At 43.5% G+C, this 21,953-nt stretch overlaps 1 protein-coding gene across 1 annotated transcript in view; it reads right to left on the bottom strand.

The window, feature by feature from the left end:
* Positions 1–5,222: 5,222 nt before the first annotated feature.
* Positions 5,223–21,953, bottom strand: part of NEU1 (neuraminidase 1) — a 33,637-nt gene continuing 16,906 nt past the window's right edge. Inside the window, exons 2-6 of the mRNA XM_060759521.2 lie at positions 19,650–19,842; positions 17,564–17,826; positions 12,665–12,850; positions 7,654–7,873; positions 5,223–5,999 (exon numbers count right to left, since the gene is read on the bottom strand). Of these exons, the coding sequence (XP_060615504.1) occupies positions 5,779–5,999; positions 7,654–7,873; positions 12,665–12,850; positions 17,564–17,826; positions 19,650–19,842 (1,083 nt within the window). The 3' untranslated portion in view covers positions 5,223–5,778. The remainder of the gene's footprint in view (positions 6,000–7,653; positions 7,874–12,664; positions 12,851–17,563; positions 17,827–19,649; positions 19,843–21,953) is intronic.

Genomic DNA, 21,953 nt, shown 5'->3' on the forward strand with positions numbered 1-21,953 from the left:
GGAATATTGTGTCCAATTCTGGGCACCACAATTCAAGAGAGATATTGACAAGCTGGAATGTGTCCAGAGGAGGGCAACTAAAATGTTCAAGGGTCTGGAGAACAAGCCCTATGAGGAGCGGCTTAAGGAGCTGGGCATGCTTAGCCTGAAGAAGAGAAGGCTGAGTGGAGATATGATAGCCATGTATAAATATGTGACAGGAAGCCACAGGGAGGAGGGAGAAAGCTTGTTTTCTGCTTCCTTGGAGTCTAGGATGCGGAACAATGGCTTCAAACTACAAGAAAGGAGATTCCATCTGAACATGAGGAAGAACTTCCTGACAGTGAGAGCCGTTCAGCAGTGGAACTCTCTGCCCCGGAGTGTGGTGGAGGCTCCTTCTTTGGAAGCTTTTAAACAGAGGCTGGATGGCCATCTGTCAGGGATGATTTGAATGCAATATTCCTGCGTCTTGGCAGAGGGTTGGACTGGATGGCCCATGAGGTCTCTTCCAACTCTTTGATTCTATGATTCTATGAGGGGCCCAGTCTACCAACCAGGTCCTCTTCTGCTGCCGTTTAGAGGCCCTCCCCCCATCTTTACCTGCCATTCCACCATCTCCTAAGTGGGAGAGGCCCAGTCTACCAACTAGGTACTCTCCTGCAGCCATTTATAAACCCTCCCTCCTACTTTGTCATTCTTCCAAACTTTGAGTGGAGGGGCCCAGCCTCCCAACAGGCACTCTCCTAGAGTCGCTTAGAGATCCTCCCTGCATCTTAAACTACATGTTGAGAATTCCACTTTGTAGCCCCATTTCTGAAGATTGGCTCTGCATCTCGTGGTGCCAGAGCGCAGTCTGTTCAGCGCCTTCCAAGTCGCCCAGTCCTCTGTGTGCCCAGTGGGGAGTGTCTCATTTGGTATCAGCCGTTGGTTGAGGTTCTGGGTTTGAGCCTGCCACTTTTGGAGTGTGGAGAAGAGCAAACCACTGACCACCTGCTGCAGTGCAACCTAAGCCCTGCCACATGCACAATGGAGGACCTTCTTGCAGCAACACCAGAAGCACTCCAAGTGGCCAGATACTGGCCAAAGGACATTTAATCAACTACCAAACTCACACATTTTGTATTTTCTCTGTTTGTTTGCTTTGTTCTGTTAGAAATGTAATATAATTGATTGGTTGCTGATGACTCGATAAATAAATAAATATTAAACTACCATTCCATCTTCTGAGTGGGAGTGGCCCAGCCTACCAACCAGGTAATCTCCTGCTACTGTTTACAGTGTTCCCTCGCTACTTCGCGGTTCACTTTTTGCGGACTCGTTGTTTCATGGATTTCAAAAAAATATTAATTTAAAATGTATATCATGGTATTTTCACTTTTTGTGGGGTTTTGCCACGCCACTCTCCAAGGCGCTTTCCCTCCTCAGTCCTCCCTCCAGCTTTGAAGGGCCTTTCCTTCCTTTCCTTCGCTTTATTTTATAGGAAAGTTTATAAAGACTTGAAATAGTGTATAACCACTAAAATAATATATAAATAATAAAATAGAGTATCCCTACATTGCGGTTTTTCACTTATTGCGGGAGGTCCTGGAACCTAACACCAGCAATAAGTGAGGGAACACTGTATAGACCAGTGTTTCTCAACTTGGGGGTTGGGTCAAAAGGGGGTGTCAGAGGGGTCACCAAAGTCCATCAGTTTGGCCCAAATCTATTGTTGGTGGGGTTCAAATTGCTCTTTGATTGTAGGTGCCAAGTTTGGTTCAATTCCATTGCTGGTGGAGTTCAGAATGCTCTTTGATTGTAGTTAACTACAAATCCCAGCAACTACAACTCCCAAATTACAAAAACCAACCCCCCTCCAACCCCACCAGTGTTCAAATTTGGGCATATCAGATATTTGTTCCAAATTTGCTCCAGTGAATGAAAATACACCCTGCATATCAGATATTTACATTATGATTCACAACAGTAGCAGAATTATAGTTATGAAGTAGCAACAAAAATAATTTTTGGGCAACGTCCTTGCAGACGGCCAATTCTCTCACAACAGGATGCGACCCGACATGACAAAAACAAAAACAAAAAAACCTGGGAGACCCTTCCGCCATCTTTAACTGACATTCCACCAGCCGGTGAGTGGGAGGGAACCATTCTACCAAACAGGCATTCTCCAGCAGCCATGGAGGCCCCCCCCCCCCCTGCTATTTTTAAGTGCCATTCCACCGGCCGGTAAGTGCCATTCCAGCAGCTGCTGAGTGGGGAGGAGATAGTCTACTGACCAGGCACCCTGCCAATAGTTGCTGAGATCCCTTCCTATGTTCTTTAACTGCTCTGGGGCAGCCCTTTCCTTCGGCTGTCTGGCTCACTAGTGCTCTGCTGAGGGACTAATTCCATCAGGACACCTATGGTCTCATGCTTACCTGACCACCGAGATACCACCCAATTGGCGACTTTCATGAGCTGTGCTCCACTTGGCTTTCCTCCCACTGCCCAGCACTGACCTGGAGAGATTGGTGCAGCAGATTCACTCTACCATCACTGCCATTTCCAGTCATCATACTGTGACCTCGCCATTAGCTAGCAATAGACCGAAGTTACCTTATAGGACGACAGCACTGGGGAATTTTACCAACCACCCCCCTTTGTCCATCAACTTAGTGCTTGGCTTGGATTTGGGCTGCTAGCTTCTCTGCCAACGCTCAGATTTTCAACTCTGTACCTCCTGGTCTTCAGTGGTGACTTTTGTTTTTGTTTTATTTTTTAGATTTTATTATATTTGTTTATTTATTTTGTGGAGGTAAAGGTAAAGGTAGTCCCCTGACATTAAGTCCAGTCATGTCTGACTCTGGGGTGTGGTGCTCATCTCCATTTCTAAGCTGAAGAGCCAGTGTTGTCCATAGACACCTCCACAGTCATGTGGCCGGCATGACTGCATGGAGCGCAGTTTTGTGGAGATGTCTATTAATTTTCTCGCTGGCTCATGTTTATCACTGATGACTAAGGTTAGCGAAATATACTTTTTAATAGATGAGTCTTTGCAATAATCGTAATTTGTTTTAAATATGTTTTTAATGCTTAATAATTATTTATATCTTTTTCCTGGATGTTATTATGTTTTGTGTGGTTTTTGTCTTGCATTTTATGTTAAATGTTCTTTGATTTGTAATGTATTATATTTATATACTCTATATTTGCAATGTGGCACTGAAGTGGCCAAAATGCAAGCCACTCTGAGTCGTCCTTCATGGTGAGAAAAGCGGAGTAGAAATATAGTACATAAATAAATCTCTAGTTCTTCCAGGGCAATTCTATGTTGAGCTGCCAGAAAAGGCTGAGCACACAGTCATGCTGGAATAATAATAATAAATTATTAATATACGGTAATATTATAATGTTATATTTGTATTATATTAATAATTATAAAGTATTATTAATAATTGAGAACAATTATTATTGCTGTGTCATAATGTGTGAGTAAAATAATAATAATACCAATAATAATGCTGTGTCAGTAAAATAATAATAATAACAATAATAACAATAATTATAAGAACTAGAAATTCCTAGAGCTGTTCTCTCAGGCTAAAAAAATAACATTTTTTTTTTTTGCAGATTTGAACTTTCACAGGGATTTTTTGCCCCAACTCCAGTGAAAGTGGAGGCTGACCGTAAGAGGGCTATCCTTTTGCTCCCTTGCCATACAATGGTCTGCTTCATTACAGCTGTACCAGTTACAACATACCCTCCTCAGTCAATCAACGAAAGACTTATCTGATTAGTCTCCTGATAAAGAACAAAACTGTGTGTATAACATAGTCCCTTGGACAACTCGTTCTTTTTTTTTCTAAGAATTTGCCTGAGTGAGGTGTACTGTGTCACTTGGTTGTCGTCCAAGCACAGCGTAAACGTATGCTTTTTTTTTTTTTAAACCTTCTGTTGCCAAGGGTTATAAACACCTCTTCCACTGAGGATTCAGAGCAGAATCAAGCTATGGATAAATTATCTGCTTTAATTATCTATTAAGGCCTTGAAACAATGCTGTTGTCACCAGGAAAGAACTCTAAGGTTCTGGGTCTTCTTTGCAACTTGGTACTGTGCCTATAGCCCCATCTCCTTTAAAGGTTTAATGCAGATAGAACTGCATTATATGGTCAGTGTAGACTCATATAATGCCATTTAACTGCACTATATAAATCTACACTGACCATATAACGCAGTTCGAACTGCATTAAAAAGTCAGTGTAGATGTGGCCTACATTCTAGAATTAATGCAGGTCAGGGCACTACAATATGATACTGAAAATCACAGTCTTAGAGGAAGGCAATGACAAACCTCTGAATAAATCCTGCCAAGAAAACCTGGCGATATTGCCTTATATCCCAGGATCTGATCCCTGAATATCTGGCACTGGAGACTCAGATAATCTTGTTCAAAGCAGATGACACTATGTAACACGATTTTTGTTCCTGGGTTATAAATTTCATTTCCTAATTGGTTCTATCATAAAAACATGGGAAAAGTTTATTAAACTGCAAAAACTTTCTTTTTGCAAGTCATCCTACAGCACATTTTGATATAGTTTTTCAATGAAAATCTCACTGAGTGTCAACCAATTCAACATAGGGTTGTTGTAGGTTTTTCCGGGCTATATGGCCATGTTCTGGAGGCAATTTTTCTTCTGACGTTTCGCCTGCATCTATGGCAAGCATCCTCAGAGGTAGTGAGGTCTGTTGGAAGTAGGAAAAATGGGTTTATATATATTTGTGGAATGACCAGGGTGAGACAAAGGACTTTTGTCTGCTGGGGCTAGGTGTGAATGTTTCAGCTGATCACCTTGAGTAGCATTCAATGGCTTGGAAGTGCCTGGGGGGAATCTTTTGTTGAGAGTGATTTTATGTGCCTGTTTGTTTCTCCTCTGTTGTTTTGCTGTTGTAATTTTGTTGTTGTTGTAATTTTGTTGTAAAAAAAATTCCGGCCATGAAAGCCTTCGACAATACAATTCAACATAGTTTGTGGCAGCCACAAAAACAACGTTTCTGGGGTATAGCAACTACTTTCAAAGTAAGTACTGCACACTTAAACAGGAAATAACACTTTAAACTAGGAACAGATTTTTTTTCAAATTTTGTTACACAATGTAATCTAAGATCAGATCTTGGGATATAGGGCAGTATAGTTCCAGCCTTAGAGTTGTTCTAAACCACAACATGAACAAATAGAATGAAGGCACAAAACAAGAGCAAGATAAAGGTGCATTAATTAGTTTATTAATCACAAGAACGTCCATCCAGTTTTCTTCTTCCCAGTTGATTTCACTGATAAGAAATGGTCCGAACTGGAGTAACAATTTGCTCTGTATCATTGGTTATTGCCATCTTGCATTCTTCTTCCTCCTTTCTCACATTCTCTCCCCACTTCCCCTCCATAAATCTTTGTCCTCCCAGAAATTCAGTAGCAGCATCTATAGTCAGGAGTGTTTCTGAGGTAGTAAGACAGCCCCAACACCACTGTGGAGAAAGGACAAGGAAAGGCCTGGCCTCATCTCGCCTGCTGGGGAGGCAAGTAGAGCACATAGGATGTAATTTGGGGACAGAAGCCAGGCTCGTGACCTACTTGGCCCACTCCTGCTTGAGCAGGGCTCCTCTGAGCACCCTGCCCATGCCTTCCAGGCAGAACTGTCCGGCTGTCCCACCTTTCCTTGGTCTCAGTGCAAATTCCCTTCTTAACTTGGCAGTCATAAGTTCCAGGAGGGATCAAGGCACACAGGATGAAGGGAGGCTACCAAGGGCCTACGCAGATGGTCAGAGCTTCCCGTCAATGCTAATCTTGGCCACTGAGATACTGTCTGTGGAAGTCACCCGACCCTTCTCGTAAATGATAAACAGGCTCTGGGCATCTTCAGGGGTGGATCCGTCCAATGCCGTCATGGAGGAGTAGCCACTGGCGCCGCTCCAGATCTGCAAGGGCTCTTTCCACCATGAAGAGCCGTTGGTGAAACTCCAGCGGAGTGTCATGTTGATTCCTGGGGTGAAAGAGAAGGTGGGGGTCAGGTTTAGAGGAAGATCTCCTTCTCTGGTCATTTTTAAATAGTGGCTGAGGGGGCATCTGTTGGGTTGCTTTGATTATGTATTTTTCCATAATTGGCAGAATGTGGTTGAACTACAAGGCCCTAGTAGTCCCATCCAACCCTATGATTCTTTGTCCATGTAGCACAAGCATGGCCCCTCCCCAGTGACCTTAGACAAGCCCCTCCACTACAGCACTTTAGGAAAGAGTTAAAAACTTGGTTTTTCCAGCAGGCATTTGATAATGTTTAGACAGTAATCAGAACTGATTTCCAAAAGCACTTGGGCTGCTATATTGATTACATGGATCTTTTAACTGATTCTATTTTAATAGATGTTGCTTTATCCAATTTATATAACTGGTTTATGTAATATTATTATTATCTTCATGTTGATGTATTTTATTTTATGTATTATGTATTTTATGTATGGCATCTTTCTGTGCTATTTCGTAAGCCGCTCCGAGTCCCTATGGGAAATGGTGGCTGGGTATAAACAAAGTTTTGTTATGATTATGGGCAAAATTTGGCCCTCCAGGTGTTTTCAACTTCAACTCCCACAATTCTTAACAGCCAGGCTATTAGAAATTGTGGGAGTTGGAGTCCAAAATACTTGGAGGGCCAAAGTTTACCCATGCCTGGTGTAGCATATCCAGCTGAACACATATCCACTCATACCTCTGCTCTCTGAAAACACAGAAATGGAGGAGCTGGGGTGTTTATAGGGTAGGCCAGGAAACATTTGGGTCATTATATCATTGGAATAATAGAACTTTGAAAGCTGCAACAATAAAAAAGGTGAATTGTGATGGCGTTAGTCATTATTATTGCCAACAGATTGCCAGCTGTTTTAACTTCTGAGATTTTTTATCACTGGGTCTAGAACAGTGGATCCCAAAATGTAATTCTGCAAGTGTTTTGGATTTCAGTTCCGGAAGCCACAGTTGCCTGGACCTATGATGAGGGATTCTGTGAAATGAACGTCCAAATACTCAGAAGACCAAAGTTTGGGAAACACTGGTATAGAGCTTGCTAAAGAAAGAATGTTTATATTAATTGACAAAAGAGGTTGCAGATGGTGTCAAGACTGAATTGCTTACCTACGAATGTATTGGGCAATGGCCTTCTGGAACATGGCCATTCAGCCTGGAAAACACACAACAACCCAGTGATTCCGGCCTTGAAAGTCTTCGACAACATATTGGGCAAATGCTGATCCTTCAGTCCTGATAACAACAATGTACTCAGATCTATTCTGTTCTTAAACAAAGCAACTAGACCAGGCATGGACAAACTTTGGCCCTCCAGGTGTTTTGGACTTCAACTCCCACAATTCCTATTGGCTGTTAGAAATTGTGGGAGTTGAAGTCAAAAACACCTGGAGGTCTAAAGTTTGCCCATGCCAGGTCTAGACTTTTGAGAGCTTTTCTTTTCTGAACTAGAGTTTGCCTATACCTGACATCTCCGTATGTGTAGGGTGACCTATGCAGGTATATGTCGCTAAAAGGATGCCAGCCGATGTATAGCAGTGTCTCTCACACTTGTACAAACACATTCCTGCACTCTTTCTTTCTGCCTCTCTCGCACACGTGTGCTGTGATTTCTCACTCACGTTCTCGCTCGTGGGCTGGATTGCTGAAGAAGACGAGGCCAGATTTCACCAAGGCTCCTGCTGCCACGGCTGGGTCTACCAAGGTTATATCAAAAGTCACATTTTCCAGAGGGAGGGTCTCACAAGCATCATAGCTGCGAATCACAATGCGACAACTGCAGTGGTAGAAGTTCTGGTTCCTGGCATTGATCACCACAGAGCCATCTGGCAGCTCATAAGGCTGTGAAGGAGAGAAATATTGGAATGAACTTGGGGTGAAGAGGAGTTTTCTTTGGTGTGTGGATGAGTACTTCCCTCCCATTAGTCCCAGTAATATTTTACTTCTTCCTCTTGTACTACTTGGTATTAGAAGAGAATATCCAGGGAAGGAAAATACAATCATCAGATGGGAACAGTTTTGGATTCCGAAAACACAACATCAAATGACGCTAAGCTTCAAACCAAGCAGGCATGAACGCCTATCAGGATTTATTGCCAACCCTGCAAGGTGGGCAACCAGTTCCCCTTTGCCCAACTCAAGGCCTAGGTCATATTTCCATGCTTTCCAGGAAATTCCTAATAGTCTAAGGAACAAGGACTACATCACCACATGAGTACCCACATCTTTGAAACGCATACACAACTTCATCTAAGAAGGTAAGGTTTATCTACAAGGATAAAAGGAATACAGTTGGCCCTCCACATTGACTTTTGCAGATTTGATGAGAACATTCTCTCTAGAAATATCTAAATTATTCAATATGACATAATCGTCAATGTCCTCTGGATGTTGACTGTAGGGTCACACTGAAGGACTAGATATTCTTTTAGAAAGCACTTCTTTATGAATCTCTTGGTCATATGTGTCAAACTCAAGGCCTGCAGGCTGAATCCAGCCCTTCATTTCATTTTATGTGACTCTCCAGATGCTGAACTAAATAATAATAATTTTTTTGTCGTGTCAGGAGCGACTTGAGAAACTGCAAGTCGCTTCTGGTGTGAGAGAATTGGCCGTCTGCAAGGACGTTGCCCAGGGGATGCCCGGATGATTTGATGTTTTTATCATCCCTGTGGGAGGTTTCTTTCATGTCCCAGTATGAGGAGCTGGAGCTGATAGAGGGAGCTCATCCGCCTCTCCCCGGATTCGAACCTGCGACCTGTCAGTCTTCAGTCCTGCCGGCACAGGGGTTTAACCCACTGCGCCATCGGGGGCTCCTAATAATAATAATAATAATAATAATAATAATAATAATAATGATTTTGTGATATGAAATCCAGCATATATATCTCATTTGCTGTGAGATACTGTGTTTTTGTGTCAATAATAATAATAATAGTAGTAGTAATAATAATAGTACTTTATTTATACCCTGCCACCATCTCCTGAAAGGGCTCAGGGCAGCTCACAAAGCACTCAAACGTGCAAACACACAAAATACAACAAGTTCCTAAACAATAACGCAAAAGCAATAACTAACATCATCATAAACCCCACTTGTTAAAAATCAATAACATGCAACAATAGCTGCAGATATAAAACAAACTGCAAACAATATCAGTCTCGTAAAGTGCAAGGTGAGATCATCTCTTGGTCCTCGAATATGTTCATTAAGGATTTCTAAACTTTATACATCATGACTAGAGCTGAGTTGTGATACAACAGCATCTGAAAGGCTGCAGTTTTTTTCTGTTTAGTCCAGATAGTGGGGTTTAAATTTGATGTTAAAATGTCCTTTTCCCAACCTCAGAGCCACAAGTGCCGTTGGGTTGCAATCCCCATTATCCCCAGTCCACATGGTGGATAATCCGAAGTGATGGGAGTTGTCATTCAACAACATCTGGGGACACAAAGTGGGTAAAAGCTAAAGAGTACTGACTACTATGTATAAAAAAAATATTGGCCCTCTGTATCCACGGATTCTCCATCCATGGATTCAACTGCACTTTGAGGCACCCATTAAGCTGACGTGGTCCTTGATGAAAATGTGTTTGACATCCCTGCTGTAGGTCCTACATTGTGATTCTACATTCAACTTTCAGATTTTTTTTATTTGTAGTTTTCCCACTTTCACGAGGCTCCTGCGCTCTTAATCCCAGTGCATATGGAGGGCTGACTGTATTAAGAAGATATATAGACATTTTTGGGAAATGTACAAGCACGCACAAAAAATAAAAATTAAAGAAAAGGGGGGAAAAGCTTGGCTAATCCTACTGGATACATACCGAAATACAGGCCTCAACTGAGTAGGATCCCAGGACCAAAAGAACAAACACTGTAAGACACTAACAAGCTATAAGGCATGGAAGAAATGCCAACTCCAATCCACTACTTTTATATACCCAAGCCCATAGGAATCCTAGGTAATGCCCAATGACTGATTGTTACCTGACTAACCATTAGATTCTCATGTTTCCCTGAAGCCACATATTTTCAGAGGAGAATAAACAAATAATTAAGGCCCAATTAGTATGGTTTCTGCTTTTGTCTTGAGCCAATTAGATAAGACACGGGTGGCCTGATGGGACTGTGCATCCCCAAGCTCAGCACACAGACTCTGTGAAGAAGACAGAAGAAAAAATATAGATTTCTTCCCAGGTAGGAATATAGTTAGCCCTCCACATTTGCAGGTTTAATTTCTATGGATTTGATTATTTACAGATTTGATGTCTCTCTAGACATATTTAGGTTCTCCAGTGTGATCTGGTTGTCAACCTCCGCCAGAAGCTGATTATAGAGTTGCATTACAACTCTAAAATTCATGTTTATATGTTGGGTTATTTAAAATTTGTTAGTATGGATGTATTGTTGTTGTATCCGGGCATTGAATGTTTGCCTTTTTTGTTTGGAATCTGCCCTGAGTCCCTTCAGGGATATAGAGCAGAATAATAATAATAATAATAATAATAATAATAATAATAATAATATTACAAGACCTAGAGATTCCTAGAGAGATGTTCTCCGAGAACAGCGGTTCTCAATCTGTGGGTCCCCAGATGTTTTGGCCTACAACTCTCAGAAATCCCAGTCAGTTTACCAGCTGTCCTAGAGAAAAAATAAGTTTTTTTTACTGCTGCTGTCCCACTTTTGCAAGAATCTATTATTATTATTATTATTATTATTATTATTATTATTATCTGTTCCAAATTATTATTATTATTATTATTATTATTATTATTATTATTTTATTTGTACCCCGCTAGCATCTCCTACATCTACATGCAGAGAGTCCCTGTGAATCTGAATGGCTGACTGTATATAACCAGAGTGTATTTATTCATTTCTTCACCTACCTTCTTGAGAATGAGGTACTCAAGGCAGCTATCAATAATAGCATAAGGAATTACAAGATCCCCAAAATGTTTTTTAAAAACCCTCCTAGTTAAACCTCCTTTCACAACTGAACACCATACATGTCTGAATAAAATGGTCTGTGCTTGTCAGGAGATGGACAATAGAGAGGGAATAAACTCAGCTTTCCTTAGCAGGGAGTTCTAAAATCTCTCCAACATGAAGCTTGGTCCTCCTTCTTTAAGATACACTAGATCACAGTTTCTGAAACTCTGGCTCCCAACTCCAAATGGGGGTTCCCTCTTAGTTCAATGTTAGGTAAGGTAAATATTCCCCCTGACATTAAGTCTAGTTGTGTCGAGCTTTGGGGGGGTGGTGCTCATCTTCATTTCTAAGCCAAAGAGCCGGCGTTGTCTGTAGACGCCTCCAAGGTCATGTGGCCGGCATGACTGCATGGAATGCCATTACCTTCCTGCCGAAGCGGTACCTATTGATCTACTAACATTTGCATGTTTTCGAACTGCTAGACTGGCAGAAGCTGGGGGTAATAGCAGGAGCTCACCCCACTCACGGATTCGAACTGCCAACCTTTCAGTCAGCAAGTTCAGCAGCTCAGCGGTTTAATGTCAAGATCATGAAAAATTTGGCAACAGTAAAAGGTTTTTGAAGGTTATCCATTTCCGCAAATCTGTTAGCAACAATGTGCAGTGTTTATGGTGGACCCCACAGAAATGCTTCCACTGTATTCCATAAAAAAGGAAAACCAGCCTATTTGGGATTGAGTTGCTGTGATCAAGGGTCTGGAGAACAAGTCCTATGAGGAGCGGCTTAGGGAACTGGGCATGTTTAGCCTGAAGAAGAGAAGGCTGAGAGGAGATATGATAGCCGTGTATAAATATGTGAGAGGAAGCCACAGGGAGGAGGGAGCAAGCTAGTTTTCTGCTTCCTTGGAGACTAGGACGTGGAACAATGGCTTCAGACTACAAGAGAGGATATTCCATCTGAACATTAGGAAGAACTTCCTGACTGTGAGAGCTGTTCAGCAGTGGAACTCTCTGCCCCGGAGTGTGGTGGAGGCTCCTTCTTTGGAAGCTTTTAAGCAGAGGCTGGATGGCCATTTGTCAGGGGTGATTTGAATGAAATATTCCTGCTTCTTGGCAGGGGGTTAGACTGGATGGCCCATGAGGTCTCTTCCAACTCTTTGATTCTATGATTCTAAGTGAGAGAGCACAGGCACTGACAAGTTTCTGGACTCAATTCAAGGTGCAAGTTATTACCTATAAAGCCCTATACGCTTTGGGCCCAACCTATCTTGGAGACCGCATCTCTTTCTACGTGGGCTTTGAGATTGACAGGAGAGGGCCTTCTCTCGGTCCCACCATCGTCTCAAGCACTGTTGGTGGAGAGGAGAGAAAGGCTTTCTCTGTGGCACCCCCCCCCCCCCCCCCGGCTCTGGAATACCCTCCCAAAAGAGATTAGATTAGCCCCCACCCTTCAATCCTTCCATTCCAATCTGAAAACATGAATGTTCAGACAGGCCTTTGACCTTGAGTAGGCTGAATGGGCCCATAGGAAGCTGACACTCAGGTAATGTGTGAAAGGGCCCTTTATTTGAGGACAACAGGGCAGAATATATAGCTATATCCATTCTGTGTCCCTTTACAATTGTTGCTTGTTTCCTCCCTTTGTGGCCCAATCCCCATATGAGGGATGATGAAGCACATTCAAGATGATGACACCTACCTGGCATTCGTCAGGATTAAAGTCGCTGAGAAGCTTTGTCTCTCCGTAAGGGATCCCATGCAGGGGCTGCCGCCCATATCGCCAAGTCAAGCCGTGGTCATCGCTGAGGAGGCAGGAGATCCCATCTCGCATCAATGTCCCGTGGCCACAGACTATCAAACGGCCCTTCTTGGGTGCATAGTGTTTCTGAAAGACAGAGCAGATCCCAAAGAAATTCATAGAATCATAGAATCATAGAATCAAAGAGTTGGAAGAGACCTCATGGGCCATCCAGTCCAACCCCCTGCCAAGAAGCAGGAATATTGCATTCAAATCACCCCTGACAGATGGCCATCCAGCCTCTGCTTAAAAGCTTCCAAAGAAGGAGCCTCCACCACACTCCGGGGCAGAGAGTTCCACTGCTGAACGGCTCTCACAGTCAGGAAGTTCTTCCTAATGTTCAGATGGAATCTCCTCTCTTGTAGTTTGAAGCCATTGTTCCGCGTCCTAGTCTCCAAGGAAGCAGAAAACAAGCTTGCTCCCTCCTCCCTGTGGCTTCCTCTCACATATTTATACATGGCTATCATATCTCCTCTCAGCCTTCTCTTCTTCAGGCTAAACATGCCCAGTTCCCTAAGCCGCTCCTCATAGGGCTTGTTCTCCAGACCCTTGATCATTTTAGTCGCCCTCCTCTGGACACATTCCAGATTGTCAATATCTCTCTTGAATTGTGGTGCCCAGAATTGGACACAGTATTCCAGATGTGGTCTAACCAAAGCAGAATAGAGGGGTAGCATTACTTCCTTAGATCTAGACACTATGCTCCTATTGATGCAGGCCAAAATCCCATTGGCTTTTTTTGCTGCCACATCACATTGTTGGCTCATGTTTAACTTGTTGTCCACGAGGACTCCAAGATCTTTTTCACACGTACTGCTCTCGAGCCAGGCATTGTCCCCCATTCTGTATCTTTGCATTTCATTTTTTCTGCCAAAGTGGAGTATCTTGCATTTGTCACTGTTGAACTTCATTTTGTTAGTTTTGGCCCATCTCTCTAATCTGTCAAGATCGTTTTGAATTCTGCTCCTGTCCTCTGGACTATTGGCTATCCCTCCCAATTTGGTGTCGTCTGCAAACTTGATGATCATGCCTTCTAGCCCTTCATCTAAGTCATTAATAAAGATGTTGAACAGGACCGGGCCCAGGACAGAACCCTGCGGCACTCCACTTGTCACTTCTTTCCAAGATGAAGAGGAGGCATTAGTGAGCACTCTCTGTGTTCGTCCACTTAACCAATTACAGATCCACCTCACCGTAGTTTTGCCTAGCCCACATTGGACTAGTTTCCTTGCCAGAAGGTCATGGGACCTTGTCGAAGGCCTTACTGAAATCCAGGTACGCTACATCCACGGCATTCCCCGCATCTACCCAGCTTGTAGCTCTATCGAAGAAAGAGATCAGATTAGTCTGGCATGACTTGTTTTTGATAAATCCATGTTGACTATTAGCGATGACTGCATTTGTTTCTAAGCGTTTGCAGACCACTTCCTTAACAATCTTTTCCAGAATCTTGCCCGGTATCGACGTGAGGCTGACCGGACGGTAGTTGTTTGGGTCGTCCTTTTTTCCCTTCTTGAAGATCGGGACTACATTGGCCCTCCTCCAATCTGCTGGAACTTCTCCCGTTCTCCAAGAACTCTCAAAGATAGTTGCCAATGGTTCCGAAATGACTTCCGCTAGTTCCCTCAGTACTCTTGGGTGTAGTTGATCTGGCCCTGGGGACTTGAACTCATTAAGAGCGGCCAGGTATTCCTGGACGACTTCTTTCCCAATTTGGGGTTGGATGTCCTCCAATCCCTCATCCACTCCATCTTGCTGAGATTGAAGACTCTCTTTTTGTGAGAAGACCGAGGCAAAGAAGGCATTAAGTAGTTCTGCCTTTTCCCTGTCCCCTGTCAGCATTGCCCCATCTTCTCCTCGAAGAGGTCCTATCGCCTCCTTGTTTTTCCTTTTTCTACTGACATAAGAATAGAAGCCCTTTTTATTGTTTTTAATGTCCCTGGCAAGTCTGAGCTCGTTTTTTGCTTTAGCTTTGCGGACCTTTTCCCTACAGGTGTTGGCTATTTGTTTGAATTCTTCTTTGGTGATTTCTCCCTTTTTCCACTTCTTGTGCATGTCTCTTTTGTGTCTTAGCACAGTTAGAAGTTCTTTGGACATCCATTCTGGCTTCTTTGCACTTGTCCTATTTTTTCTCTTTGTTGGCACGGTTTGCAATTGCGCCTTGAGTATTTCACTCTTGAGAAATTCCCATCCATCCGTAGCTCCCTTGTCTTTTAGTATCTGTGTCCACGGAATGCTGCTCAGCGTTTCCTTCATTTTTTGGAAATCAGCTCTCCTAAAGTCCAAAATGCGGGTTTGACTTGTCTTAGTTTCGGCCTTCCTTTGTACCTCAAATTGCAGGAGCACATGGTCACTTGCCCCTAAGGATCCTACCACTTCGACCGCATCGATCAGGTCCTCCGCATTTGTTAGGATGAGATCAAGAGTAGCCAATCCCCTTGTTGCCTCTTCTACCTTCTGGACCATGAAATTGTCTGCAAGGCAAGCGAGGAATTTGTTGGACCTTGTACTCTTGGCCGAGTTTGTTTTCCAGCAAATATCGGGATAGTTGAAATCGCCCATGACTACTACATCTCTTTTCTGTGCCTGTTTGGTCAACTGTTGGCAGAAGACTTCATCAAGATCTTCCTCCTGGCTTGGGGGTCTGTAGTAGACGCCTACAACGACATCTTTTTGAGTCCCAGTTCCCTTGATTCTTATCCAGATGATTTCAAGCTGGTTTCCAGATTGCTGTCTTGAATTTCTTCTGCAGCATAAGAGTTTTTGACATATAAGGCTACTCCGACTCCTCTCCCCTTTGTTCGGTTTCTGTGAAAGAGGTTATACCCCTCGATATCTACATTCCAGCGATAGGAGTCATCCCACCAGGTTTCAGTGATGGCTATGATATCATATTTGTGGTGTAGTGCTAGAAGTTGGAGTTCGTCTTGTTTATTTCCCATGCTCTGTGCATTAGTGTAAAGACATGTGAGCCCCTGGGATCTTCCCTTGAGCTGTTTAATTGGGATTATTGTGCTTTTGGTACTTGGTCCTTGTTGTGTTTGTGCAGCCCTCCGTTTAGCCTTCTGGCGATTCCCAGACATTATGGGTAAAGTAGTGTTCGCAAGGCTGTTGTCCCCCTCCCCCGGTGGACCTAGTTTAAAGTGCGTCTAATGAGGTTTGCGAGTCTGTGAGCAAAAAGGTGTTTTCCTACTTGTGTGAGATGCACCCCATCCCTTGCCAGTAGGCCATCCTCCTGGAATAGCAGGCCATGGTCGAGGAAGCCAAAGAGTTCCTCCTGACACCATTTTCTAAGCCAGTCATTGACCTGTACTATTTTTCTGGCTCTTGTGGGTCCGTGTCTTACAACAGGGAGGAGGGATGAAAAGACCACCTGTACATTACATTCTTTTAGCTTTGCTCCTAGAGCTCGAAAATCATTTGTGATCTTTTGAAACGTATGCCTTGCAGTATCATTGGTTCCTACATGAATCAACATGAGGGGAGGACGGTGATAGGGCTTGAGGAGCCTGGTGAGCCTCTGAGTGATATGGTGTATTTTTGCCCCCGGTAGGCAGCATATTTCTCGAGCCATCCCATCCGGTCTGGAAATGACAGCTTCCGTTCCTCTAAGGAGGGAGTCGCCTACTACCAAGACCTGTTTACTTTCAGGAATGACAGGGCCCCTTTTGTGCAATGTAGTGTGTAGGTCTCCAGAAAAGTGATCCTGTTGGTGTGAATTGTGTAGGTGAAAAGTGTTGTCCTCCTCTTCGACATCCCCGGTGCATTCGTCAAGGACAATCCATTGAGATTGAGACCTGCTTCCTGCTATGGCTTCCATAGACATTCGGTTGGTATTCAGTTGTTTCACCAACTGAAATTAGAGGAATTTCATAAATTATTGTAAATCCTACTGGTTCAATTTGTCTACTCTAGTTTGTATTTCATGGCACTTCATCTTAATTACTGTTGGAAGTGAAGAGGCATCAACATTTATATACAAAACAATGAGGGACAGAGGAAAGCCTGTAGTAACTCTTGGTATTTTGGCTCCCTGCCTGCATTTAGATGTCACTTCTATCTTCTTCCCAAATGTCTTCAGTACTTTATTGCCTTCTGTTTGAGGAGGGAGTACCATAAGGTTTCTCTGCCTTATGTTGGCCTATTCACACACATGAGAGTCAGCATTAGGGATGGAGCTCTCTGTGGTACAATGGGTTAAACCCTTGTGCCGGCAGGACTGAAGACCAACAGGTCGGAGGTCCGAATCTGGGGAGCGTGCAGATGAGCTCTCTCTGTCAGCTCCAGCTCCCCATGTGGGGACACGAGAGAAGCCTCCCACAAGGATGGTAAAACATCAAACATCTGGGCGTCCCCTGGGCAACGTCCTTGCAGAAATCCAGTTCTCTCACACCAGAAGAAACTTGCAGTTTCTTAAGTTGCTCCTGACACACACACACACACAAAGCATTAGAAGCCTCCCATAAGGACAGTAAAATATCAAACATCCCTGGGCAATGTCCTTGCAGACGTCCAATTCTCTCACACCAGAAGAAACTTGCAGTTTCTTAAGTCGCTCCTGACACAAACACACACACACACACAGCATTAGAAGCCTCCCATAAGGACAGTAAAATATCAAACATCCCTAGGCAATGTCCTTGCAGACGTCCAATTCTCTCACACCAGAAGAAACTCACAGTTTCTTAAGTTGCTCCTGACACTCACACACACAACAAGCATTGGAAGCCTCCCATAAGAATGGTAAAACATCAAACATCCAGGCGTCCCTGGGCAATGTTCTTGCAGACTGCCACTCACCTGGATGCCGTAGCCCGGACCAGGAGCAAACATGGTTGTGCCGATGTCTTCAGAGAGGTTCCGGGGGACACTCCACGTGACGCCATCATCACGGCTGCGGATGATCATGGTGCTGGCGGTGGCGCATTGGTGGTAGTGGGCACACAGAGTATACACCAGGAACACAATGTCTTTTTCCCAATCCACCACCACGGCTCCAAGGTTAAGACCATCTGCTAAGGAGCCGTCATCAACTATGAATGAAGTTGGGCTCCAGGTAGCACCTTGGGAAAGACACATAAGGACAAGTCATGACGCTTTACTATCGACATTCTGTTGTATACAGACATAGTCAAAATTGTGTTCTGCCACCTGCATTTTAACCTTAAATCCACACAGTACTGAAGATTTTTCTTATTGTGTCAGAAACAAATCGAGAATATACTGCAAGTTGCTTCCGGTGTGAGAGAATTGGCTGTCTGCAAAGACGTTGCCCCAGGGACACCTGAATGTGTTACCATCCTGTGGGAGTCTTCTCTCATGTCCTTGAAGATGGTAGCTACAGATACAGGCAAAACGTCAGGAGACAATGCTGCTAGAACATGGCCATACAGCTTGGAAACAACACAACACCCCACACAGTACTATTTAATTGTTTTTTGTTTGTTTGTTTTTAAATGTATTTGCTTTGTTTTAAACTGTGACTAGATTGTGTGGTTGTTGTCCATAGACGGCGCTAAGGTCATGTGGCTGGTGTTGGCAGGAGCTGGGGTTAGCAACAGAAGCTCACCCCGTCACGCGGACTTGAACCGCCAACCTTCCAGTCAGCAAGTTCTACAGCCTGCTGTGCCATTGGGGAAAAGGGAGACAAAATTTAATAAATTGTGGAGAAAAGGGAAATTCAGCAAGTGTTGTTGTTACCCAGTTGCACAACCAGCACCATCTTCCCTTTTCTACACAACTATTAAAGGGAAACGAGCCCTCTCTAGGTTTCAGCCTGGTGAAAGAGAAGCTGAGCTCCCATGGCTGGCTGGGATATTTTGAGAGCTATAGTTTAAACTATGCGTCAAACTCAAAGCCCACGGACTGAGTCTAGCCCACTATGTCATTTTATGCCGTGTTAAAAACTCCTGTATTCCTCATCATTAGACATCATGACTAGAGCTGATGGGAGTTGTGATACAGTAGCAACTGAAAGGCTGCAGTTTGTTCTGTTTAGTTGGGATAACGAGGTTTGAATTTAGATACAAGCCTTGTGGATATGATGTCTGACTTGAACATGTCCTTTAACCTATCCCCAAGGAGCCCCCAGTGGCGCAGTGGGTTAAACCCCTGTGCCGGCAAGACTGAAGACTGACAGGTCGCAGGTTCGAATCTGGGGAGAGCACGGATGAGCTCCCTCTATCAGCTCCAGCTCCTCATGCAGGGACATGAGAGAAGCCTCCCACAAGGATGGTAAAAACATCAAAACATCCAGACGTCCCCTGGGCAACCTCCTTGCAGACAGTCAATTCTCTTACATCAGAAGCGACTTGCTTCAGACACGACAAAAAAAAAAACAACTCCCCAACCTCAGGTTGCAATTCCCATGATCCCCAGTCCACTTGGTGGATAATCAAAAGTGATGGGAATTGTCATTCCGTAACATATGGGGACCAAACTGGGTAAAAACTAAAGAGCACTGAGTATATATATATATAGAGAGAGAGTGTGTGTGTGTTGGCCATCTGTATCCACAGATTCTCTGCCCGTGGATTCAAGAAAGAAAATTTAGGACATATGTGACATTGGATTTACCCAACTTGGTCTTGGTTTTAATTGATACGTTTAATTTATTGTCTAATGATCTGTATAATGTGTTTTAATATTTTTTAACTGTAATCTTTGTTTGTTTATATGCTGACAGCATCACATGATGCTTATGTGAGGCCACCCTGAGTCCCCCTTTGCGGGGAGAAGGGTGGGGTAGAAATGCACGAAATAAATAAATAATAAATAAATGGCCCTTTCAAGGAAACCATAAAGCTAATGTGGCCCCCAATGAAAATGCACACAAAGAGGTCCGTGTCCCTTTCACTGCTTTCAGCCCTCTTAGGCCTGTTCAAACCTTTGTCCTGCGACCTGCGTAAGGCTATAAATTTAGCCCCGATGTCTGAGGAGGAATGCTTCCTGGCTTCGGAGAAGGCCAAAAGGGTGCCCCGAGGCGTTGCTGCAATGAGAGGGACCCTGAAAGTGTTCACCTCCCCGATCACATTGCCGCTCACCCACAGCAACTGCTCCATGGCAATGATAGGCTTCACCTGCAGAGACGAGACCCAAAAAGAAAGGGTTAGTAGGCTGTCCTTGTGGAGAACACATTAGGCAATGATAAAAATCAGCATCCCTGCAGCAAGCCCTTCAGCCTAATCCTGCTCCTTGCTGTTGAGTGCTGTCACTCCATCTTCCATACCAAGGAGCTTTTGTTGACATCCTCCCAATGTCCTTATGGGTGCCTTTATTACCTCCCCACTTAAAGCAGTACCTATTTATCTACTCACATTTGTTTTCGATCTGCTAAGTGAGCAGAAGCTGGGGCTGACAGTTGGGCGCTCACCCTGACCTGGGCTTGAACTGCCAATCTTTTGATTGGCTGGATTTTCTGCAGCTTAGCAGTTTAACCCACTGTGCTAAGCCCGGTCCCTACCACAAGAGTTTTACCAAATTTTAAAATCCAAAATTAATAGAATGAACAGGTGCAATGAAAGAAATAGACCAGGTTGTTGGAGCTCAGCCTGTGATTGTCTTTCAGGATCAGGGTGCTTTGAATGTGGGGAGTGATGTTAATGAGGTTCAAGATGAGTTCCAAGATGGCAATGGTTTGGTCAGTGATATTGGTGCAGAGAATGACCAGGTGATCCCTGTAGTTTCCCATGAGAATGTCCCTGAGGGGTGTGGGGATGATGGTGTGCTTTCTGAATTGTTACCAGAGAGTTCCCATGAGAGAGAACATGAAACCCCCCGGCTGCAGAAATTAATGAGCAAATAGAGAATGAGCATATAGACGAGAGGAGATCAGTCAAAACAGGAGAGCCGAACAGTGGCTTCAGCGTTCTGCAAGGCTCCGACAGAAAAAGATAACAAATTATCAGCTGAAGCTAAACTAGTTTCTGAGCACTAGTGACATAGCTAACGAGGAGATAAAAGTCCCAAATTTAGGATATGTAGTCAGATGAACCATCATTTAGAATCAAGTTAAGTTCTCGTCCATGTTTCATGGAAGCCTTGCTTGGAAGATTAATGCTTAAATACTTCTTGTTTCATGGTTTTGGATTGTTGGATTTTATGATTGCAACTGCTCCGGCGGGAAGGTAACGGCACTCCATGCAGTCATGCTGGCCACATGACCTTGGAGGTGTCTACGGACAACGCTGGCTCTTCGGCTTAGAAATGGAGATGAGCACCACACCCCAGAGTCAGACATGACTGGACTTAATTTCAGGGGACTACCTTTACCTTTACCTTTTTTTACCTAAGCCTTGGATTAATGTTTCCTGATTTTCTGGATTTTATTAGAGAAGTGTAGACTTTGTTTTCATGGACTTTGCTGAACTCTACCCTGGACTAATTTGTTCCTGCTTATCTTCTTACCTAATTGGATTTACCTATCCCTTTAAAGTGCTTTTTACTTTGCTACTTTTTAATTATCTTCAATAAAAGGATTGTTTTCCTATTCAACGTGTGGTGTTTAAAGTCAGAGGGCTTTTCCTGTCCTGGAGTGCAACAGAGGTAAACTTTGCATAAACTTTGCATAAGTAAACTAAAATAGTTCGAAGTTCAAGAAACTACTTTCTTTATGCTGGGGGCTGCTGGTGAGGCTTATCTGTAATTTCTTTTTATCTGTTTACCTATTCTGCTTTTTTCCTATTTAAAAGCTTTGGAGGCAGCTGCTTATCTTGCCTGTTGTAGGCACACACACACAATTATAGTAGTCTATTAACAACACAGTATTTATTGCACTGTTTACTGTATCCAAGTTGATGCAACCCAGCCTTGAAGTCTTTATTTCATGGATATCTCATTCTTTACTAAGTGTTTAGTGGCAATGTGAAAGAGAGGGAAGTGGCTATTTCACAAGTTGTTGCTGCGTTATGACACATTGACATTTCCTTTACCATTCCCTCTTTGAAATAGTTGGCTTAATTTTTTTTCTCCATTCACATGTTGCTTGCCTTATGATCTCATGCATGAATTCAACTTGTTCAGCTCAGTTTATTCAAGCTGCAACAACTGAGTTGCTCAGCAGTACTTTAGCGTCTCTCTTGAATGGTGCCTTTTATACCACGCCAAGAAAGATTCAGGAACACAAATAACTGATTTCACAGAACTAAAATCTTTTTGACTATGAATGTATTTTACTAATTGATATGCTTGT

This window comes from Anolis sagrei, chromosome 2, assembly GCF_037176765.1.
Source record: "Anolis sagrei isolate rAnoSag1 chromosome 2, rAnoSag1.mat, whole genome shotgun sequence".
NCBI lineage: Eukaryota > Metazoa > Chordata > Lepidosauria > Squamata > Dactyloidae > Anolis > Anolis sagrei.